Source organism: Pogona vitticeps, chromosome 8, assembly GCF_051106095.1.
Source record: "Pogona vitticeps strain Pit_001003342236 chromosome 8, PviZW2.1, whole genome shotgun sequence".
In the NCBI taxonomy this organism is placed as follows: Eukaryota; Metazoa; Chordata; class Lepidosauria; order Squamata; family Agamidae; genus Pogona; species Pogona vitticeps.
The window spans coordinates 3,176,631-3,199,738 of NC_135790.1; the positions used below are offsets into that span (position 1 = coordinate 3,176,631).

Here is a 23,108-nt window from a genome sequence, read left to right on the forward strand (position 1 = left end):
GACAGAAAACCTGGTGCCTTCCAGACATCTTGGAGTAGGATCCCTGCCACTTCTTACTGGTCACTAGTGCTTGTTGGGGCAAATAGGAGGTGTAGAAAAGAACATCTGGGAGGGGCACCAGCTTGTCTGCACCTGTATTAGGTGCCTGGGAAATGTGGTTTTGTTGTACCTCCAGAGAACGGCACAAAGGTGCGTTATGATTTGTGCTGCAACCATGAAATCTAGTCAATGCTTGAATAGTTGGTTTCTCTAGTTGAGGACCTGTGTTCAGTGCAAGGTTGCTTTTGAATGGATAGATGTTTGTCAGTTTCATCCAGGAGAGTGGGGGGGGGGGAGGGAGGACAGATGGATGGAATGGGAAAGATTGTGTGCTGCAGAGTCTTGCTTGTCAGAGAACCCAGAGCCACTGATACTGGTGTGCTTTGCGAACCCTCTTGCTTTGTGCAAAGTCTTTCTGATGATTTTTCCTGACAGCCTCTGTGTTTCTTCCTTGTTTTTTTTTTTTAGATCAAAAGCCCCCTTCAGCAAAGTTCAGACAGGACCCGGCCGAGGTCGTAAGCGCAAGACTCCCCTATCCAACCAGTTAACTTGCTCGTCAGAAGGGGGTTATCTGGAGCAAGTAGATGGCCTGGAATTCTGCAGAGATGCCAGCACCACCCTGAAATTCAACAAGAAAACCAAAGGGCTCATTGATGGCCTTACCAAATTCTTCACCCCGTCCCCTGATGGGCGTAAAGCTCGAGGAGAAGTGGTGGACTATTCTCAGCAATATAGGATCAGGAGAAAGGACAATAGGAAATCAAGCACTTCAGACTGGCCTACAGGTAAGCTAGTGGTAAATGGTATTAGCTGTACTGCCTGAAATTCATATAAACCACAGATTCAGAAGAATCCTCAGAACTTCTTAAGTAATCAGTTGGTTTTTCTTTTGAGACACTGTGTGTGTGTTTTGTGCTGTCACGTTGCAACCAACTTATAGTGACCCCAGTAGGTCTTTCAAGGTGAGTGAGATATTTAAGGAGTGGTTTTACCAGTTCTGCTCCCCTGTGAGTTTCCATGGCTGAGTGGGGATTCGAACCCTGTTCTCCGGAGTCTTAAGTCCATCACTCCATCCACTACACCACACTGGAAAAACCCAGTGGAGCACTGGGACAACTGCAAATACCTTGGCTTCTCTTGCAGTTTATTGCCTCAGCCAGCAGTCCCCTTAGAAGTAGTTTTCTGAACTCTGTTGGAATAATTGAGTTTCCAGACAGAGGTGTGTGTTTTTTTGTCAGAAGCCCCAAGGTGTTGCAAGGGGGTCTTGATAAAGGGTCGTGAGTAGAGTTAGCAGCAAATGTATCCCTCTCAGTTTGAAATGTTTCCACTCCAGGGAAGTGGCTGCCTTCCTGCCAAAGCCAAGAAGTATATTTTGGCATGGACAGATTGCAAGGAAAATCCAAAGCATCAAAAGTTATTTTTTCTGGACCAAATTCTAAAATGTATCATTGGCCAGACTGGCAGAGGGAATCTGAGACTTAATGTTTCGAGACTATAAAATCATTGATGCTATTTCGAAAGAGTAGTGAGGTCTACATGTTGGGGTATAGTTTACTTACATGTTGGTTAGCATGTTTAAATAATTTTTGTGCAACTATAACAGGGTAGAATGTACCTGGTGTTTTAAAGTAGTGGTCCACCAATACACTGCTCCTGAATTTTTACTGCAGTAATGCTCAGATTTTCCTTTGTTTATGTGGCTGTTAATTTGTATGGATCTGTAACCAGCTTACATGCTTTGCATGTTGACAATTCATCAAGAAGTTCTGTCATTCTGTTTTTATTTTTAGACAATCAGGACGGCTGGGATGGAAAACAGGAAAACGAGGAATGGCTTCTTGGAAGCCCAGATGTCATGGCTGAGAAAGACATGGAGTTGTTCAGAGACATTCAAGAGCAAGCGCTGCAGGTAAATTCAGTGGCTCTACATGCTGACTTTATGGTTAGTTGGTTTTGTTGCAGAAAAGTCATAAAGGGCATACTGTTGTCACGATGGGAAGGAGGAAGGCAGGGAGCTTGCACAGGATGTTCTGGGCCATCAGCCATCTGACAGAGAAAATAACAGAATAGTCGTGCTGGATATGAGAGAGAGAGAGACAGAGAGAGGCAGGCTGCTGTAAGGAGAGTTTAGAGGATGTGGCTCTATCGGATTGAGCAAGCGGACGGGTGGATAGAAAGAAAGGAGAGAGAGCTTTCTGAGAATTCCTGCAATTCAAGGGTGGGCTCCAGCTGGACTGGGATTCCTGTTGGTTGTAGCTAGCCGGACCAGTGGCGAGGGATCATCATAGCCAAGAGTTCCAGCAACTTCTGGGGGGGGGGGGGAGATGCACATGTTGCTCACTCCTGCTCTATTTAATGTATTAGTCAGAGAGCTGCAGGCTAAAACAAAACAAAACAAAAACCCCTGAAACATTTTCAGACATTTGATACAAATGGTTTGGTGTCTGCAGCGAGATGGAAAAACTGTGGAATGCTTGCTGAGGGATTGCAGAGTGTCTGCGCATCTCTTGCAAGCACTAAGAAATGTTAAGTCTTGCCATTTGGTGTTGGCACAACATCTAGTTGGTTTCCTTGGCAGGGATGGGGTTAAACTTGGTTGAGTTGCTGACGCAGTAGGTATCCAGGTGGAGCAAAGGGCGGCACCTGGCCCAATGGGAATGCACCAAGCAAAGGTGCAAGAGTGGCTGCACAGGTGAGCGAGCACTTGGAGAGAGAGAGAGCGCATCAGGAAGAAGAGAATGGTTGGGGACAGTGTGTGGCCGGTGTAGGAATCGGTTGTTGGTTTTGATGGGACTGCGGACCGTTGTGATGTGCAAGCAGTTGTACTGGACCTGGGATTCCACCCTTATCTCCGGCATTCATCTGGAGGAGAGTTTAGTCTCTGGGGAAGCACAAACGCCTAAGGTGTTGCCGCAGGTGAAGTCTGCATTCTACCTCCTTCCTTGAAGGACCTCAGTGTCAGCCCTGAATGAGCTGAGCGATTGCAGCTTGGCTGTCTTTGGCTGGGACTGAGAATTCCGTTCTGGTTGCTGTGCGTTGTTGATTTTCAGATATCGGGTGTCTTCTGTTCTTTTATGCAGTGGATTCTCAGTAAACGGCTTCGTTGCATAATTTTTTTTTCAGTAGCAGGCAAGACAAAAGTGTTTGCAGCATTGGTTTATTAAGCAAAGTGAGGAGGAGACCATTTCTAGCATCTAACTTGATTTCTAATTTTCTGGTTGTATTTTTTATCTTCCTCTTTTGACAGAGGCTGCTTCAGGTCTAAAGCACGGATAAATTGGTTTCACCCATCCTCCTCCTTAAGAAAACACAGGCAATCAATCTCCTGGGTCTCCCCACCACCACCACCACACACACACATTTATTTTTCGAAATGTTGTCGGAATTAGTAAACTGTGGCCAATGGTGATGCTTAGAATATTCAAAGTCGATATTGCACATAATACTAAGTGATGACTGAGGGGTTTTGTTTTTGTTTTGCGTATGACACTGCAGAAAGACGCAGCAGGTGTGCCGACTGAAGTGTGAAAGCAGGAGGAGAGGCTTGCATGCGTGGCCTTAACCTTGTTGCTGCTTTGACATGATTGAAAAGTGAAGGTGGCTAGAGACCCTTAGGAGAAAAATAGCTTTCCCTCTGTTTGTATATGAAGACTGCCTTGCAGAGTTAGAGCAACAGTCTGCCCGCTGTAACATATTTTCCCAAGTTATGTGTAGGGCCTACAAATGAGCAGTAACTTTGAAGACTTGTGGCTCTGAAAGAGCCGAGAAACCAGCAGTGGAAGATGCAGGGCTAGGTCCTCCCCAGGAGCTGTCTTGGTGAAACTTGGGGAACCCTTCTGAATAGGGTTAGCATTTCCTTCTTCAGAGTTTGCTTCTATTTTGTTAAAAAAATTAATTGGAGTGTTAAGTCTACATTAATGCATGTGTTGCTCCCCCCTCCCCTATGGCCCATTGTAATGATTTAGCTTTGCTTTTACATCCAAACTGCAAATGGTCTCTTGCTATTTGGGGCATAATGATCAGCAACGGCTGGTACCTAAAAGGAGGAACTCACATGTAGGAGAAGAGGGCAGGAGAGATTGTGTGAGCTTGAGACTTGTTCTTGCAGTGCCAGGTGATTGTTTATTTAGTTATTATTTATTAGTTTCATTTATATGCTGCATTTCTCCCAACAAGGGACCCAGAGCGGCTCACAACATGAAAATTCACACAATTTAAAAAACACAGTAACTTAAATATTAAAAGATAAAATAAACAATATATGACTTAAAATACAATTAAAAGATGAAAACATAAAAAGATTAACATTTCTGCTGAAATGGGGTTCAAGGATTCAGTGGTAATTGTTAAAAGCCTTGGGTGTTATGTTATTCTTAGGATCATGTTGTTTGTATGTGGGTGGGAAACTAGGAGCCCTTGCTTCACCTTCCATCCTCTGAATCTGGGAAAGTGCACCTGTAGCTGCTTGTAAAGCAAAAGAAAGATGCCTGAAATGGCTTTAGGCAGGATTTTTTTTTTTTTTTTTGCCCTGGCTAAGCTGAACTAATTGTTCCCTACTGCGGGACCATTTGCATTGGCTTCCTCGTGCTAAAGAAATGTATGCATGTGCAACAGGAGGGTAGGGAGACTCTCCGTCTTCCTGTATTAGCTAAAAAGTCTTTAGCACTTGATTCGAAGTGGACATCTGCAAACTTCCTGGGATTAAGACTGTTTCTGGCACTGAATACAGCACTGGAATATCAATGGGAATGCACACTGCAGAACTGTAGTTATGTTACTGTGTAGATGTATCAGTAGTAATAACAAGAAAAGGTGATTTTGTTTGTTTGTAAGCAACTTTAATATTTCTAATAATAATTGTATACCGTCACGTCAATTCTGATTTATGGTGACCTTTTCCAGGGGTTTCCAGGTACTGTACAGAATACACAGAAGTGCTTGACCATTCCCTTCCTTTAGGGGGAGCCCTGGGACTGTGCAGCCTGCCCAAGGCTACCTAGGCTGGCTGTACTTGCAGGAGGCAAATCAGACTCCCTCCTAACCTCTGGCTGTGCAGCCAGATTCCTAAACCCATGAGCTATCCAGCCAGCTTTTGAGATTTCTAGTGGTTATGAGCAATTTATCAGCATATTTAATAGTATTAATAAGAAAAGGTAAGATGCGGTCGCTAGGAAAAGCTGGAGTGTGTTTAGAAAGTACTCTATGTACATGGCATGAACAGAAAGAAAAAGTTATGGAAGATTAATCAGCATTTCCCCTCTCTTTCCACTCCTCTGGCTTTCTTTGTGCAGGCAGTTGGCTTGCCTATTGCTAACTTTTAAAAGTGTGTGTAAGAAAAATTGTCAAGATTTCAAGAAGGGAACTGTCTATTTCCTCTTGAATGTTTACATGTAAAAACAAGAGAGGAGGCCAGTGTTATGCGGATTGCTCCCCCCCCCCCCCCGAAAGATTGATAATACACAAGGTACTTGAGGAATGTATGGCCACAATTCTGGCAAAACCACTTTTGTCTTGTAATAAGAAAGAGAGAAAGATTTCCCTTTATAGCCAAATATGACTTTCCTAGCCATCTGTATATCTGGAGCAAGTGGCCACGGGGCTCTGGAGCGCTCTTTTTTTGATGCAAGTCTTGTTCAGTATGAAAAATTGTATATGTGCAAAATGCAAAGAGCTAATATTTCTTCTTTTGTCTAATGTTTTACATCTGTGCAAATCGCTTATGGCTCTGCTCCCCCCCACATGTGTAAACATACTGTATATTAAAAAACAAGCCTTGATGACTTGATCCTCTTATAAGCTATTCATGCCTTCAGAATTGCATTCAGTAAACTGTGGCAGCTCTTAGTTGAGTAGAGCAATCTATTATACAGATAGCTGGCATACACTTGTGTATCTCGTTTGCTTTTCCAGGATCCATTGGTCCTTAGGTCTACAAAGCCTCTATAAAATCCTTGAAGAATGTAATTAAAGTTGGCACCTAAAAATGATCACTTGTTGCAAGTAAATCATGTTAAGACTGATTAGAGCAACATTTGCTTAGCACATTTTGGTTTTATATTGTTCTTGTTTCTTAGTGGATCGGAGTGGAAAAGTGGCAAGAAAAGGCTGCAATAATTGTCATTTGTTGCTTTGTTGGACTCCTGAACCTTGAGTAGCATTTTGTTCACTAACACTGACAGACGTTTCTTTCCTTTGCAGAAAGTAGGGGTGACAGGAGCCCCAGATCCACAGGTTCGCTGTCCATCGGTCATTGAGTTTGGGAAATATGAAATCCAGACCTGGTATTCCTCTCCATACCCACAAGAGTATTCCAGGTACAAGTTGCACTTTTCATTACGCACTCTGTGTTGCACAGCTGAATGGTTCACAAATACAGAAGATACGCTGTAGCTGTACTTTCATCCTAACAAGCTTGTATTTTAAATACATATTGTCCCTTGAAATTAAGACTGTGTGTGCTCTGTGCAGAACAAATGTGTAATGAGGATAAAATTATTCAGACTAAGTCAATAATATGTATTGGCTTGGTTTATGTAGGTCTCTTTCAAGGTTGAAGCTTTCAAAAAAAATCTGAATATTTTTAGCAAGGGCTATGAAAAGGGAGGATGTAGATAGCGTAAAGTTGAGTGTGCACATGGTTTTAAATGCCCTCCTGGTCTTCCTAAGCCTACCATCTACTGTTGCTTTTTTTCTTTGAATCTACCAAAGACTATCCACATAGGTAGAACGTTTGCAACTGTGAAAATTGTGAATTTCTTGAAAAACAATAAATGGAAGCACAAGCATTTCAGCCTATCCAAATCTAGTTGACTCCTCTTGCTTATCATATTATCTTGACGTATGATGTAGGCATAGGTCTCCTCTGTGTTTGACCAGTGAAATGTGATATTTAGTGAATCTTGAAAACGTATTCAGAACAGAGCTGAATCCTGCTCAGTGCAGTTGACATGCTGTAACAGTGTTCTGCTTTGTCTAGACAATTTACTCATTTAAAACATTTTTATCCTGCAAAAATGTTTCCTGCAGTGGTGTTTATATATAGTTAAGAAAAACAAGATTGTCTGTACCCACCACTTGCAGAGGAAGAAGCCATTGCATAAGGGGAAACGGGTAGGTGCAAAAGAGGCACACGTCTTTCTGCCAGGCTGGTGCAATGACCTGAGTTCCCATCTTTTCCTCTACTGCTGTCTCATGGAATGCCTACCATTCACTTAATAAAACAGGAAATGATCAGGAATGTAGAATTGTCTTGGCTATATCTACATCGAAGCAAGAATAACAATATTATGCAACTGCATGTTGAGAAACTAAGAGTAAAAGAGGTTGAAAATAAATGTAAGATTGAACTCTTTCCAGCTTCATATCTAAGAATGGGCAGTCTTGCATATCCTATAGTGATCCCCAGGAGTCTTCCATTTAGGCCTCTTGCCTCTGCAATAGAACATACCCCAATGCATGTCTGAATCTTCTTCTGGGACTTCTAAATTTCTGTCCTATTTCATCAATACCCAGCTTTTAATTCAGTTAAATTATCTTCTTGGTTTTTGGATTTGCCATAGTAGAGAGAATGGCAGTGATGGTTTTGTGGAGAAGGTGCTGCATATTTTGTGTCTGAGGAAATTTAAACCTTGCATGTTTTGCAGGCTGCCTAAGCTGTACATTTGTGAATTCTGTCTCAAGTATATGAAAAGCAGAACTATCCTCCAGCAACACACGAAGAAATGTGGTTGGTTTCATCCCCCAGCCAATGAAATTTACAGGAAGAACAACGTTTCTGTCTTTGAGGTAGGTTTCCCAAAATTATTAGGTACTGCTTTTTATATGTCTGCCCCAGTTTAGTTAAAAAAAAAAAATCTGAACCTTAAACTCTCTGCAGCACTCTGTGTTTTAACAAATAGGAGTGGTCTTGAGGTGATGTGATGGGAATGTGTTCAGGTCATATACACCGTCTTTGGAATCGTGTCTTTAGTGGGATGGAGTGAGGCAGGAAGTGCCCCTGGGGAAGGCAGTGGAATGGAGAAAAAAGTGGGTGAAAAAGGGTTCAGCACACATGTAGAATCCTCTTTCACTCACACTGACATTCACACTCTGTTCCAAGTTGTCTTCTTCCAAACTGGGTTTCCAAAGTCTGGCATAAAGGTGGGCAACCTTGGGACCTTCTTGGGACTTACTCTGCCCTTTGCAAGCAGTTGGGGCACTTTTCTCCCCACTGACTGAAGGAACACTAAGGAATCATAAAGAGAAAGAGGAGCTGTTCTATTTCTTGCTGCTTCTCGTCTGTCACACCCATAATTCGGACTGGGGATTCCCTCTGAATCATGGTGGTGGAAGTCCATGAAATACAGACGTCCTGTCCCTGGTGAATGGTAGAAGATTGACTTTTCCTGGTCCATTCATTGGGTGTTGGCAAGCAAGGTGCCCATTTCCCCAAAGCAAAGAATCTCCTCTCTGTGTGTTTGAATTCTCAAGCTGACAGGCTGTGGGATGGATTCAGGTACATCCTGTTTGGCTCGTTTGGAGGGCTTCTTGTGGGTGTCTGCTAGCAGCCTCCTCAGGATGATGGGATTTAACCTGTTCTCTTGTTTCTTGAAGGTGGATGGCAACGTCAGTACCATTTATTGCCAGAACTTGTGTTTATTGGCAAAACTCTTCCTGGACCATAAGACACTGTATTATGACGTGGAGCCTTTTCTCTTCTACGTTCTGACCCAAAATGACGTGAAGGGCTGCCACCTTGTTGGCTACTTCTCCAAGGTCAGTGTGTGCAGATCAGACCAACGTCTGGATTTCAGCTGTAGATACTGTATCATGTTGGTATACCTTGATGACACAAGGCAGTGGGCAGTCCTGTGATGTCTTATTTTCTGAGATAAACCCAGGGCCAGGTATACTTTCTTCTTGAAAAATACAGTGAAATTCTTCACTGTGCTAATCCATATATTCTGTGAAAGAAAGGTGGATTGTGTGAACTATAGAAATTATCCCCACCAAGTGGGTTTGCAGGTGTTTTCTTATTTTTCATAACTGTGATTTTCACTACCTTGCAAATGCTAGGTGTGAACCTAAGTTTAACTGCTACATCTCTAAGTTTAACCCTTGCTATTCGCCATTCTTGTATTTTAGTACACACTAAGCTAGATCTAGTTGTTTGTCCCAACTAGTGTTAAGTTCCATTGAACTAGTGGCATTTTCTAAATGTTGACTTTCCAGTTCTCATTAAGCACTGAGTCTATTCCAGTTGGTATTAATAATTGGATTTAAGCCATTAGCTATATAGAATATACTGTACATGAAGTATAGTAATGTAGCATAAAGGCTGGAAATGTGGTTTTTTAAACAAGCACTTTTGATAAGCAGAATTCTGCTTATCAGAATCTGATTGGCATCGAGTTGGAAGTTAGACAGTAAATGTAGCTACAGTTAAGCCAGCTCTAAGTGGCTCTAAAACTCTTGCCTCATAAAATGGCACTTGGCTTAGCAGTGGTTTGAAGCAACGGGTGCTATTTTTCCATGCATCTTTAAAATCCTGCATAGGCATAATTCAGGGAAGTGAAGCAGTTAATGAAGCAGCTTTCTCTTTATCCGGTTGCACTGAATCTATCCTCCAAGGAGCATGGATTCCAAGAGGGTAGAGGGTTTTAAATGACTTCCTAGTCCCTGGGGGAGGGGGGGAAGGTGAAGAGTCGAGCAAGTTGGAGAAGCAAACATTAATTGTTACCTTCACTGAGCTTGTTTCTCAAATCAGATGCTGATCTCATTTCAAAGCTTTTGTTTGCACTTTGGAAGAGAGACTGTTGTGGCTGAATGCTGCTTCAGTATTTCTCATTGAAAGCCCCATCTTTACATTCGCCCCCGTACTAAAGCCCAGAAGCTGTTTAGCTTGGAGAACAAACTTGAGAGAAGCAATCTGTGCAGCCATAATTTGTGTGCCTGCCATCATGTCTCCACAAGTCCACAATCAGATGGGGCTTTTATGTTGTTCTAAGTGTCCTCGGCTCTGTGCGCAAACAGTAACGAGTTGGGTGACAACGAGACTCTTACATTTCTACCCTGAACTCTTTGCTTTGATTACAAAATAACATCTTGGCAGTGGTCCACATGCTTGATTTGGAAAAAAAAACACCGTTTCATTCTTGGCCTCCTTAGTTTAAAAGAACCTGGGAAAGGTAGGTGGGAAAACCTCCCACAATGAAGACCCTGGGGATTCAGGGTTAATGATGATAGATTGTACTGGGCTAAAGGCAGGGCTGGAAAAGTTCCCTTGTTGGGTGCCCAGAATGGGCATTTTGGCTGTGTGGGATTCTGGGAGCTGTAGTCCAACAGAAACTTTCCCATGTTCTAGAACAGTCGCTGAATTTGGTAGAAATCAGTTTCATATGGCTAGGGAGTCTGTTCACCCTTCCTCTCCCTGCTGTTGTATTAATTGCAGTGGCTTGACACTTTTCTGCAGGCTTTTGTTAGAGAATCCTTGAGGCAGATGCTTATGATTTTCTCTAGTGGACTTTTAATTGTGTCTTTTACTTCTCTATCTCACTATTCTTCCTTCATTGTAAAAAAATATATCTCTGTTCTCTCTCCCCCGGTACTGCCACCCTTTTGCAGGAGAAGCACTGCCAGCAGAAGTACAATGTCTCCTGCATAATGATTCTTCCCCAGTATCAGCGCAAAGGCTATGGCAGGTTCCTCATTGACTTCAGTAAGCAACTTTTCATTTCCCTCATTTTCTTTAGCTCTGTATCACAGTTTGTGAAATCATAAAAAACTCCAGGAGTAGGAGATGGGCATGAATTAAAAAACGATTCACCAAATTAATTTTTAAAAAATCGCTAATTCGTCAGTTCATATTTATATGAATCAATGCTGCTGATGAATACGAATCAACGAAATTTTAGTGAGTTTTGATTCATTGCTTTTTTTGGCTATAAAATGGCCCCCAAGGCCCCCGGAGACACCATGTTTGCAGGGAGGCTTCCTCTGACTCTCCTCTACAACCCCTCCAACTATGCTGAAGTTTGGGCATCAGTTTCCTCAAGCCAGTTGCTAAAGGGAACTTTGCTTATGGGAGGGGGGGAACGACCCACTTTGTCGGTGTATAACTTGGGGTGTCTGAAACCCAAAGTCTTCGCCCAACTTGCAGGGCTTGTAGAGGAGGGTCAGGGGAAGCTTCCCTTTGAATTTGGTGTCTCTAGGTGCTCGGGAGGCTGCTTTATATGGTTTTAAAGTCAAAAGAACATGGATGATCTGGATTATCTACATTTTGTAGATCCTGGAAGGACTCTTGTTTCCCCTTGTTTATTTCTTCAAAGCATATGTCCTTGCACTTTTCCTACAGAGGCAACCACCCATCTCCTTTTCAGCATCGGAGATAGCTAAGGCTGGGATAAATTATCCTCCCCTTTCTCCCAACTCCACAAAGAAGTGTCTCTGTTCTTATTTTTATTGATTTGTAAAAAAAATGTTTCTTCCTAGCTTTTTTTTTTTTTCTCACATAGCCCAAGGAGGTTAGCTGTTAAATTTTTAAAAAGTTACGAAGGCACGGATCATTTACCAGTAATGTTCCAGGTGTTTTTGGAATTCAGTTTCATCTTTAGTCTCAACATTAGCTCAAGTTTTTACCAGATTCTATATAATAGTGCTGTGATTGTCATTTCATTTTCAGCCCTGTTGGGTGAGGCTCCGCCTCTCGCACACATGACTTTGCCCCCCCCCCGTGTGTGTGTGTGCACAACTCTGCTCCCCCCCCCCATCCTGTATGCAGGTTTCCCTCATGACTGGGACCAAAGGGTTTGAATATGATCATTGCATGGAGGAGGAAGAAAGCTGCATGAAGGGAGGTGGAGCATGACTTAGAGGAATTCTTGGTAACTGTAGATCATGCCATGACCAAATAGTGGGTCCTAATATGGCAGTTGAAGGCCACTGTTGTAAACCCAGGCTGTGGACCTCTTCTGTTCTTCTCCTCTTCTGTCGGAGGAAATGCATTTGATCACAAAAGCTCACATCAATATATATTGTAGTTAGTCTTTAAGTTGTCACCTTTTTTGGTTCCCTAATTGTTATTTTGTTCTGTTTTGGGCCTGATCCTGCCCTTCCAGCAGCTGTTAAACTGCATCTCCCTTCTGCATACCCAGTTGGTGGGTGAGGAGTAATGGAAATCTTAGTCCATCCATCAGAGCAGAGCCGTTTCTTGGACAGCAGCCCCCCCAGCTCCCCCCCAATCCTCCAACTAGCACGACCAGTGAGCTACTGGGAATTGTAAACAACCCCCTCCCCAGTGTTTTCCAAACTCTCATTTGGAAGGGCACAGAGTTCCTGCCGTGATTTAAACATAATTGCAAAAGGAAGATTGGAGCAAAAAGATTTCTCATGAACATTGCAATTGATTCTGGTTGAATAATATTAGGATACAACTGGATCAGAAGGAATTGCACAGTTCATATCGTACTAAAGAAATGGGTCTCTTTCTTAGAAGCAGAATAAAACTGATGGGGTTGCTGTATGACTGGTAATGTTCAACTCGCATTATAAATGTTTGTCTGAAAAACAGCGCCATTGAGGGACCAGCATCCACCTTGCTTAATACAGGAGGCTTAAGAGCACAAGCGGTTAGCTTGGTTTTGAAACAGGCTGTGCTCCATCCCTCCAGAAGACAGTCCCCTGGGATTACAGAGATTTGCTCTTCGGTGGTTTAGAAAGCAGCCGCCTCTATCGCTCAGTGATATTAGTGCATCAGAGAAGATTCAAGTGCTAACAGATATATTTATCCAGGTAGCCTAACTACCCTGGATAAAAAGGAAACCTTTACTTCAAAAGTAAGTGTCTGCATTTGAGATTCAGACCAATGTTATGTTGACTTGAGCCTGGCGTATATACCCATGGGTTCTCTGCCTGTGCAGACACGAGCTGTTGTTGATTCTTAGTCTTTTCAGTGCACCATCATGGAACCCAAATGCCCAGTCCAGCCAGATAGGTTTTAGCTGAACCTGCTCACAATTTCCTAGTATAAGAGAATGGTATGTCTCCCCTGTTAGATTTGCAGCACTAAATTGTATGCTTGCCCCAGGCTCCAAGCTGTCCTTGTGTCTTAAATAGTTCTTGGAAATGCTGCATTTCCCTTCTTAGTGCTGAGGGAGAATTAATGTGCATCTTCCCTTTGCAGTGGCTTCCTAGAGATGCATTAGGACAGTCTGAAGTGATTGGGGATTTTCTGCTGTTCTGATAGTTCTGGCACAAACCTGCTACCTCTTTCCTCAGGGTGCATGGCTCACTCCAAGAGGGGGCTCAGTAGTGAGTGAATGGAGCCCTAAGGAACAATAGGGAGGTGCCTGCATGCTCAGGGGAACTCCAGGGTTTGCAGAAGTTTTTTTTTAAAGAGACAAACATCGATAGACGAGAACATAAATCCCAGAGCATGCCGCTGAGCGTTGAGCATGCTCAGTGACTGTGATACCAAAGGGGTAGGTGACGCGTGCCAGGAAACCGCGTTGTATGAAATGGAGGATTCTGGAAGAAACAGTCTGTCTGGAACACAGAACAAACATATATCACATAGGGGGGGTGTTTTGCTGAAAGTCTTGTTGGTAGACTAGAATAAGAAAAACCTTGCCACCTAGTGGCCTCGTCGCTGAAAGTCAGATGGAGTGTTTCCTCGAAGAGCCTTTCCTTCCACTTCTGTAGGCATTTGCTTTTCTGGATGGTGTCTGGAATTGTTGCTGCCTGAAAGAATTACTTGCCCTCTTTGGAAATTGAACTTCTAACTGAATAGATAGCTGGACTTATAATAGACAGTTGAATTCTGAATTTGCTATCTCTCAGAGGCCATAATTGTGTTGGCGATTTACGCTTGCATAAGGGAAATTTGTGTATGCTGTAGTGGCAAAATGCCATGTATAAACAAGGTGCTGGTTGTGTTCAGGTGTATATCCATCGCCTTGCTAATGAGTAGCAATTAGCAGCTTTGGTTTCCCCTGAAGCAAATGTGCCTTGCCAATAGGGCTCTGGCCAAAATGGCCTTTAGCAAAGGTTAGAATTATATAGATCTTCTGCCGTGGGGCTATGTGAGGTTTTGGGAAACGAGCAGATGCTAAGGAGATCCGCAGAAGTAACCTCTAGGCTATGCATGTAGGGGTGTAGCAATGGTTTCCTGTTATAGAGCCAATTATAAACAGATTTCCCCGACTTTGGCTGGAAACAACAAAATATTCAGGTAGTGTTTTGGAGGAAGCAAACACAGCTGTCTTAAGAAGCCCAGCCCCCAGTGCTTTCTTCTTTTCCCCCAGGTTATCTCCTATCAAAACGTGAAGGCCAAGCGGGATCCCCAGAAAAGCCGTTATCAGATTTGGGTCGCCTCTCTTACATGGCTTATTGGAAAAGTGTAATCTTGGAGTGCCTTTATCACCAAAACGACAAGCAGATCAGCATCAAGAAGCTAAGCAAGCTAACGGGCATCTGCCCTCAGGACATCACTTCAACCCTGCATCACCTGAGGATGCTTGATTTCCGTAATGATCAGTGAGTATCATCGTCCAGTTGTTTCTCTGGCAGGACTGGGGCGGTGGTGGAAGTACAGAAAGAGCAAAGGTGGCAAATCAAGGGGGGGGGGGGTTGTGGCCGGTACAGATTCTGCCGCTGAATGGCAAAGTACAGGCACAGAATTTCTGGAAATCCAAGCACTTCAGTTGGAAAAAAAAGGGGGGGCGGATACGTGTCCATGCCTTGCTGTTCTAGAGCAATGTTTGAAAGTTTGTCAGTAGTGTCTGCTGGAATCTTAACTGACAAGGGGAGCCAGATTCAGATGTGTTTGCTATAATTTAAAGTGTCCCCTTCATGTATACAGAATACATATCTTATCTAGGAGAATCACAAGTAGCCTCAATATACTGGAATAAAATCACAAGAAAAATGATATCGAATGGGTGGGGATTCATCCAGCTGGAAATCTGGCTCTAATCGGATGTTAAGGGGTTTGTTACCTGTTTCCTTCCTTTGCAGGATTTCCAGTGGACTTTGTATAGGGGCTTTAAAACCTTGTCTAGCTCCTCTCTGCCAGTCTCTTATATACAGAAGGAGAAGAGATTATACAGAATAATGCCATTTACATCATTCAGTTAAGAGGAATGATGCAAATCTGGCCAAATGTCATAGTTTGCATACATTTCCCTGCTCTTTTTGTAAGAGAATGTAGACTGAGTTCCTGCAGAATTGCAGCATTTCTGCAGGCACACCACCCTCGCTGTGTGGAATAAGGGTCCTCCTGTCGCTTGCATCTTGGCCGTATATAACCAGCTTTTGCTGGGATGGGAAATTGGGGGGGGGCAATGAGAATGCCGTGGCTAGGCACGGAAAAGAGACAAAACATGTTGTGCAGCTTTTAAAGTCTGTTGCAGAGAAGAGGTGGCAAGTCACATGCAATCGGATTGCTTCCTTGTGCTGACTAGCAGACCAAATCCAGCCTGTTGGGTGGAAGAGCATAAAGCTCCACAGAAACAAACTGGAGTCTGCCATCTGCTGCTTGAGACACCATTCCATATTCTTGCCATTAACAGTGCTCATTAAGGCTGAGCAACCCAAACATGCAGATTCTGCACTCAGGCTTTTACACTTCTGCAGTCTGCATATATTGCCCCAAATTGAGCAGACTTGTGCAGTTCCCTGTTGCGTGGCATGATGTTAGCACTGCTAAATGAGCTTTGCCACCTAGGCCACTAGAGGTCTGGACTTGATGACCCACAGGGTCCCTTCCAGCTCTGTGGTTCTAAAATTACAAGCTAATGCAAGATTTCTTCCTTTATTAGCCCTTTGGCTTCTAAGACTTAAGCAGCCAGAACTCACACTTTTTATCTTGCCTAGCCATAATACTGTAGCTAGAGAGCTCATGCTTCCTCCTACCACCACAGTTTTCAGATTTTAGGCAGTTGAGCATTTACAACACCCACAGATCCCTGCGCATAGTATTGTAGTAATCTTTTAATTGGGTTTGATTTCTGCACAGCCCTTCGCAAAATCTTAGAGTGATGGCACTGGTGTCTCTGTGTAGATTATACAGTAAAAGCTTTGTTCCTTTTCGTCTGTGCTCCTGGGACGTGGTGCTACTCAAGCTTTGGGGCTTATTTGGCATCCATTTCAGGGCTTGTGGTTTTTTGACGGTGTGTGTATGTGTGTTGGTTGTTTAGTAGTCTTAGCTTCAATAATTGAACTGAAGTAGATCCTTCCAAACCCTTGCCAGCTTTTGTTACGTGATACTTACAGATGACCCAAGAAGCCAGAGAGGCTGGTGGGTATCTAGCTGATCACCCTTTTTTAAATTCTCCTTTCCTCTGTCCATTCTGTTTTTATATGACAGATCTGTGCCATCTATTGATAAGGGTTGTTGTTTGTAAGTTGCTTTTAATGCTTTTATCTTTATTTTTTGTTTTGTATTATATTTGTTGTAACAGCCCAGAGTAATGCCCCGGCACTAATGGGAGCGGGATACAAATCAAATGAACGAACGAACGAACGAACGAATGAATGGTCTTTTTATGCCTTTGAGTGTTCTTAATAAGAATTGTAGGTATATACAGTATTTGACCCATTCCTTTTTTTAGAGCAGACAGTGTTGAAACTGCCTGTGTAACAACAGTTCAGGTGCAACTTGGCCATTCTTTGTTTGAGTGAAGCCCTTTTGTATGGCCTCTTCAGGATGGCCTGGGATCATCTTGCCTTGAAACAAGAGTCTGATCCTTTTCAGAATATTAGTAGCAGAACCCTACATTTGGGTCCCTCTTGGGAAGAGAGACAGGGGAATGATTCAGTACTGGGAATGGCTTTTTAGCCAGAGCCCCGAAATACAGTATAGGTTCCTTAGAGAGAGCCTTGCCTATTTATGCTTTCCAGAGAATCAGCAAAGCTGGAAGGGACCCTAAGGCCAGAGACCATAACCACTCAGCTATCCAGCAGTTTTGTTGCACGTAGTGTCAGTTGTAGGTTCATTTTAGGGAAGCCCAGGCTGTATGGCCTTGGACAAGATCCACAGTCCCAGGAAACCCCTGGAAGAAGGGAACAGGAAACCACTTCTGAGTATTCGCTGGGTATTTTCAAAGGCCAGCTGAAAACCTGGCTATTTAGGCAAGCCTTCCCTCCAGCCACCTCTTGATTTATTTTGTTTTCTCATCTTGAGTCCTTGTCTATTGATCTATATTTTAAATGGTTTGTTTTAGATGTTGTTAGCCCCCCCCCCCCGAGTAGTCAGTTGACTAAATGGGTGGGGTACAAATTCAATTAATAAATAAATAATAAATAAAATATTCTCTACCTGGAAAAGGTCACCATAAGTCAGAATGGTCTTGACAGCACATTATTATGGTTGTTGTTTTTATTGTTTATTCATTTATTTTTAGTATTTTATGTGTTTCCAATCTTAAAAAAAAACTTCAATAAAGCTTAGCGTGGAAAATTATAGAGCGTAATTGGCAATTAGATCTTATCCCTCTTCCCAAATAATAAAACAATAAAATCATTAAGATGCATTAAAAAGAGTTAATTAAAAATCAAGATTAGGTGATAACATTTATAGTCAAATGACTGAAGATCATTTGGAAGTGTAGATAGTGAAAAAGATAGCTGGATTTGCTGTAGAACGTGAATGGGAATTGAATTCTCAACTTCTTTGCAAATTACAGAGCTGCAAAACCGTTAAGATCCATTCAAAACCGTTTATTAAAACACAAGGCCAACTGATAACATTTACAATCAGGGAAATGCCTTGAGTGGACAGGTAGATGATTAATTGATGATGGAAGCACCCAACAGATAGGTGCCCTCTAATTTCACTGGGGGGACCATTCCACCGTGTAGACACCACACAACAGAGAAAGCCTTCTGCACCATTGTCAAAGAAGCTGTACCAGGTAGAGTCAGCAGTGCCTCTATTCTGAACATGACATCTATGGCAGCCAGCGTGGGAGAGACCAGTCTCCCAGAAAGCCTGCACCTTATAAGCCTGATGAAAGCCCCCATGGGGAGAAGGATCAGGCTGAGACACAGAATATGGGCCAGAGCTCACGAGAGGGAGCCATGGGATTTGGGAGTTGGCTTTTAAGTGGGACGAACTGTACGTACCCTGTCAGTAACAGTTCTCTAGGGCTGCTTCTATCAGTCCGTTGGCAGCCTCTTCTCTGTGTCACCCTGCATTCATATGTTTGTTAGCTCTATGTATTGCCAGTTGACTGATGGTGTTTTCTTTACAGATTTGTGATCGTTCGGCGGGAGAAGCTTATTCAAGAGCACATGGCAAAACTGAAACAGAACCTCCGACCCGTCGTCGTGGATCCAGAATGTCTGCGCTGGACTCCTGTCATCGTCTCAAACTCTGTGGTTTCGGAAGATGAGGAAGAAGAACACGAAGAAGGGGAAGGGGAAGAGCAGCAGCCAAAGGAGAGAGAGATAGAGGTCAGTGTGCAAGGGTTCCTTTTTGAAACAGCTTAGAATAACATGCCCACGTTTTCCTTGCACAGCGGAAGGTGGAAGGGCAGTTTAAAAGGGCAGATGGTTAAAAGCCAGCTGCACTTGCTCAAAAATATTATTGGAGTCCTCTCCCTCTTCTCAGTCTGCCTCCCTTTGTGCTATCCTAGGAAGCTTTTTAGTTCAAGAAAATAGCAAACAAATAGGAAATGTTCTTATACATAGTTAGACCGTTGGTCTAGCCCAGTGTGATCGTAGTATCTTTTCACAGTTAGGCAGAGTTCTTTCTTCTGAGATCCTTTAGCTGGAGATGGCTGTAGTTGAATCTGTGATGTACCACAGATGGCCACATTTCACGAATGAGACGAGGAAAGAGCAGGTTGGTCCAGGTTTGGTCACACGCTCCCTTTATGGACCTTTTTCCTCAGTTGAGTCTTCTCAGAGATGCTGGTAGGTTTCCTGGAGCCAAGTACTCTTGTCAACAACTGGCTCCATTTAGGAGATACCAGCAACGTATTAGGAGAGGACGGGACAGGCAGGGAGTACAGAAGGATGGAAAAGAAGGCAGAGGTCAGAGGTGCCCTAAGGGAGAGAGTTGTAGGTTGAAGGCCAGAGAAAGATGGCTGAAGGAAAAATGGGGAGAAAGGGGGAAGAGAAGAAAATCGATAGCTATAGATGTGAGGGGGGTTGATATTCACACATGGATGTGGGGAATGTTCCCGATCTCTGTCCGCAAGCTTCTAAAAGTTTAAACAGGTTTTCGATGTCTGTAGAAATTCTTGGTCTCAAAGGAGGTCTCAAAGATACAATCAGTAGGATTTTTGTTCCTTGCAGGTGATAAAATCTGTATCCTGGGAAAGAAAAGAAAGAGAGTCCTGCTTCCCCCTGGAGAGTGAAAAAAAGTCCGACGTCCTCGCCCCCACCAACTCCGTGCGGCCAAACAAGCAAAGTCTTCCCCTGGCTGGTCTTCCTGCCAACAGCCAGACACCGCGGCGGGGCCGGTGGAGTCGCAAGAACAAAAAGCTGCGGGAGCCCTTTGCCGAGAAGGAGTCCAGACTGGTTCTAGAGGAGAAGGCGGCCATGGCCCGGGGTGGCCGGTGTGGGGAATGCCAGGAGAAAGCGGCCGCGGCAGCTGCGGCAGCTGCGGCCGCTGCCGCCTCTCGGGGCAGATTTGGGGAGAGTGAAGAGAAGAGCAGTTGCTCCCAGGGGCAATGTGGCAAGTGCGAGGAGAAGTCCACCGCGCCCCGGGGGCACTTTGGGAAAGTCGAGGAGAAACCAGCCATGTCCCAAGGGCCGTATGGCAAAGGGGAAAAGCCCGCGACTACCCAGCGGCGATACAGCGAAGACCTAGAGGTCTGGAGGGGGCCCTTGAAGACCCTCGAGCCCCTGAAAAGCAGAATCTCCGAGGAATGCAGCAGGCTAGCCCGTCGACACAGCGAGGGGGACCGGACCCTGCTGAGGCACTTCAGTGAGAGCAGTGAGGAGGAGGAGGAAGAGGAGGAGGAGGAGGAGCAGCCCGTCAGCCCTTGCTCCAACTCCCCGCCGATTCTCACAAAGCCCACCCTGAAACGCAAGGTGCGTGCTCCCCTCCCAGTCTGTCTTGCAGTGATGGCTTTGCCACGTGGCGTTGGAAGTCTTGGCTGGGGAAACCTCTCACTTGCACTTAAGGCCGCAGGTTTCTCCTTAGGTCCTTTGGAAAGCCTTTGAGTGATCTTGAGGGGTTTTGTGCGGCCAAACAAGCACACACACACACAAAAACTGAACTCATTAATCATCGCAAGAGAGGCAGATCTGTCATTCTGTGCTCAGTGCTTTCCTGCTTTGCATCTCTCCCCCTTCCAGGTTTTGCCAGTCAGGACACAGGGATCCATGGGACATAAAAGCTTCAGCCTCAGTTGCTGCAGATTTGATCAGCACCCTCTGGGCATCTTGATATTTCCATGGGCTTTGCCCATATGCATCTTAAAAGTTGGAGGGGAGATGGAGTAAGAAGGGCTAAAAACATTTCACAAATGAAAACAGAGATTCTCAGAAAGAAATTATTCCACCTTGTTTTCCCCCCTCAAATTCTAAAGAGGACTTCCAGCATGTGTTTAGAACTGGTGGTGATTCTATTTCCATGTTGTGAAGTACCCATTCTATACTGGTTCCTCTGGGTGTCAAGAAGAAATGGACTAGATCCAGACTAAGTCATTTTCACTGCAGTCCAACAGATTGCATTGGGGCATGATTGACTGACTCTGGGTCCCACACAAAATCTATACAGCCAACCTGTTGAGATAGGACTTGAGGTTAGGCGTTGCCTCTTGGCTTCTGCAGGAGATCTGTGTCGTTGTCGTTTTAATTTGCAGGAGAAGTTGGAGGCCATTTATTTTGGAATTTGACTTGGCTGAAATATCATAGCAGATGGGGTGGGGAATGCCATCGCTCTCTCCTTCCATAGTGCCTTTTGCCTGCCCTTTTACATGCGTGGAACTGCAGTGGTCTCTTTGGGCCTGTCGTGTGAATTGTAAGTGGAGCCCCAAAAAGGATGCTGCAGGGATCCACCTCGGGGCCGCTTCCTGTTTCTCTTTTGTGCTTTTGGAGTTAATTGCTTTCTCCAGAAAGATTAAAAGTTTCCCTTTCCTCCAGAAAGCTAAGAGATCAGACAGCGGGTGTGCTGATAGGGTCCCCATGGCCCTGGCCAACGGAGCCCAGCGCCTATCCTTGCTCTATGTAACAATGCTCTGTTGTTGTTTTATCTGTCCCGTGCAGAAGCCCAATCCCCGGAAGAGGCGGGTCCGTAAGCGCAAATACCACAACAGCAGCGTGGTGACGGAGACGATCTCTGAGACCACGGAGGTCCTGGATGAACCTTTCGAGGACTCCGACTCGGAGCGGCCCATGCCTCAGCTGGAACCCACCTTCGAGATGGAAGATGAGGAGGATGAGGAGGAAAGCGAGCTGTTCTCGAGAGGTTATCTTCACCGTCTTCCACCCCAGGACTCTCTCCGGCACAGGCCCTCCTCAAAGAGAGGATCTCAGACCGGAGAGGAGTCGGACGAGGCCACTGGTATGTCTCTCAAAGGGTGCTGTTTTTCTCTGAGCCCTGCGACTCACGGCTCATCTATTGCATACTTTAATTAGGTAGCACTATTGCTCAGTTCTTTAGCGGCAGGCTGTTAAATGGCACACGCTCAGCTCCACGAGGCAGGAATTTTCCCTGTGCCAACAAGAATGGTGCAGGGAGGTTGGTGCTCGGCTATAGTTCCTCAGCCTTTCCCAAAGTGCTTTACTGCCCCTTCTTTGATTTAGACAATTAAGTGGCATTTGACCTCTTAAAAACAGTGGTTGGAAACGTCTGACACCCTTTTCAATACACCTGTCAAGCTGAGTCGTTTCGTAGTGACCTCTTAGTCAGCTGTTCTGTTTTATTAACTAAGCCAGCCCCCTGCGTTCCCAAGTGCTGTAAAATAGTTGGCTATAATGTTCAGTTACTTAAAAAAATAATTACACAACATTAGAAGCAGCCACCTGGGAGCAGCTTGTGAGAGGAACTCATGTGAATTGAATCGAGGGGGTATCGGAGCATGGAAGAAACTGGCTTGCCAAACGTGGAAGGTTGATTAGAAAGGCAGCTTCCCTCCCCCTGAGCAATACAAGCCCCCGTGAAATGCTTCGTTTTGCTTTCAGTCCCCTGCTCACAGCAATAGCTAGATGGCAACACCTGCCTTCCTGGCAGGGTTGTTATGAAAGCTACGAGCTCGATAGGATGTCCTTGGAATCTATGAGATGTGCCGTGTTGTTGGTGGTCATTCTTTTTACCATGCGTGCCGCATGTTTTACATTTCAGGCCTGAGAAGGCATCTGTTTGTCCTCGAGAGGACAAACCTGGCCTTTTGCTCAGAGTGTCCATCTTTGTGGGCTCACTTGCTTTTGCCCAGGATCACCGCCCACACCGGCTGATTGCACTGCAGGTGTTGAACCCTTGTGCTATAGGATGGCTGGGAAGCTGGTGGAAAACTCAGTGGAATAGACATTTGTCTGCAGAACCAGATGTTGGGAGTTCAATGCTCCACTAGAGCACAGTCCCAGGGCAGCCCCAGAAGTAGAAATGGAGAGCAGGTTCTGTGTGTTCTCTACCTAGGAAAACCCTGGAAAGGGTGGCCATCTGCCAAAATTAACTTCATGGCATGCAGTTATTATTATTTTACAAAACTGAAAAAGATGCAAAGTTCAGTTCTGAATATTCCTTGTGGTTTGTGATTTGTTTTGAGATGCCAAAAGCTTCCAGAATGTGAGTGTCATGATAACAGATAAGGGTCTAGATTTAAATAGGTGAACTGGAACTTTTGTGGGAACAGTATTAGACTGTGATTCTATTGGCGGGGTGGCTTTTTTAAAGGAGGGGCTAATCCAGCTGTATTACCGGAATGAAATAAGAAAATAAAAATATAATGTGGTTGACTTTTAGCAATCAGTGGCAAGTTATCAAATGGCATGGCCTTGTATTTCCTTCATTGTTTTAAAGAATAAACTCTGTTGAGTATTTGTAATTGTTGCTCCAATCCTAAATTGTTGTGAATGGGTAGGTGATTGCCTAGCTGCAGCTTCTTCACTGACAAGTCCTAGGAGAGACTACCAATCAC

General features: G+C 44.3%; 1 protein-coding gene across 1 annotated transcript in view; it reads left to right on the top strand.

Moving 5' to 3' along the window:
* Positions 1 to 23,108, top strand: part of KAT6A (lysine acetyltransferase 6A) — a 59,565-nt gene that overhangs the window by 31,159 nt on the left and 5,298 nt on the right. Inside the window, exons 7-16 of the mRNA XM_072978927.2 lie at positions 508 to 824; positions 1,830 to 1,948; positions 6,238 to 6,353; positions 7,683 to 7,824; positions 8,632 to 8,793; positions 10,642 to 10,735; positions 14,319 to 14,550; positions 18,267 to 18,468; positions 19,315 to 20,055; positions 21,235 to 21,532. Coding sequence (XP_072835028.2) covers positions 508 to 824; positions 1,830 to 1,948; positions 6,238 to 6,353; positions 7,683 to 7,824; positions 8,632 to 8,793; positions 10,642 to 10,735; positions 14,319 to 14,550; positions 18,267 to 18,468; positions 19,315 to 20,055; positions 21,235 to 21,532 — 2,423 coding nt within the window. The remainder of the gene's footprint in view (positions 1 to 507; positions 825 to 1,829; positions 1,949 to 6,237; positions 6,354 to 7,682; positions 7,825 to 8,631; positions 8,794 to 10,641; positions 10,736 to 14,318; positions 14,551 to 18,266; positions 18,469 to 19,314; positions 20,056 to 21,234; positions 21,533 to 23,108) is intronic.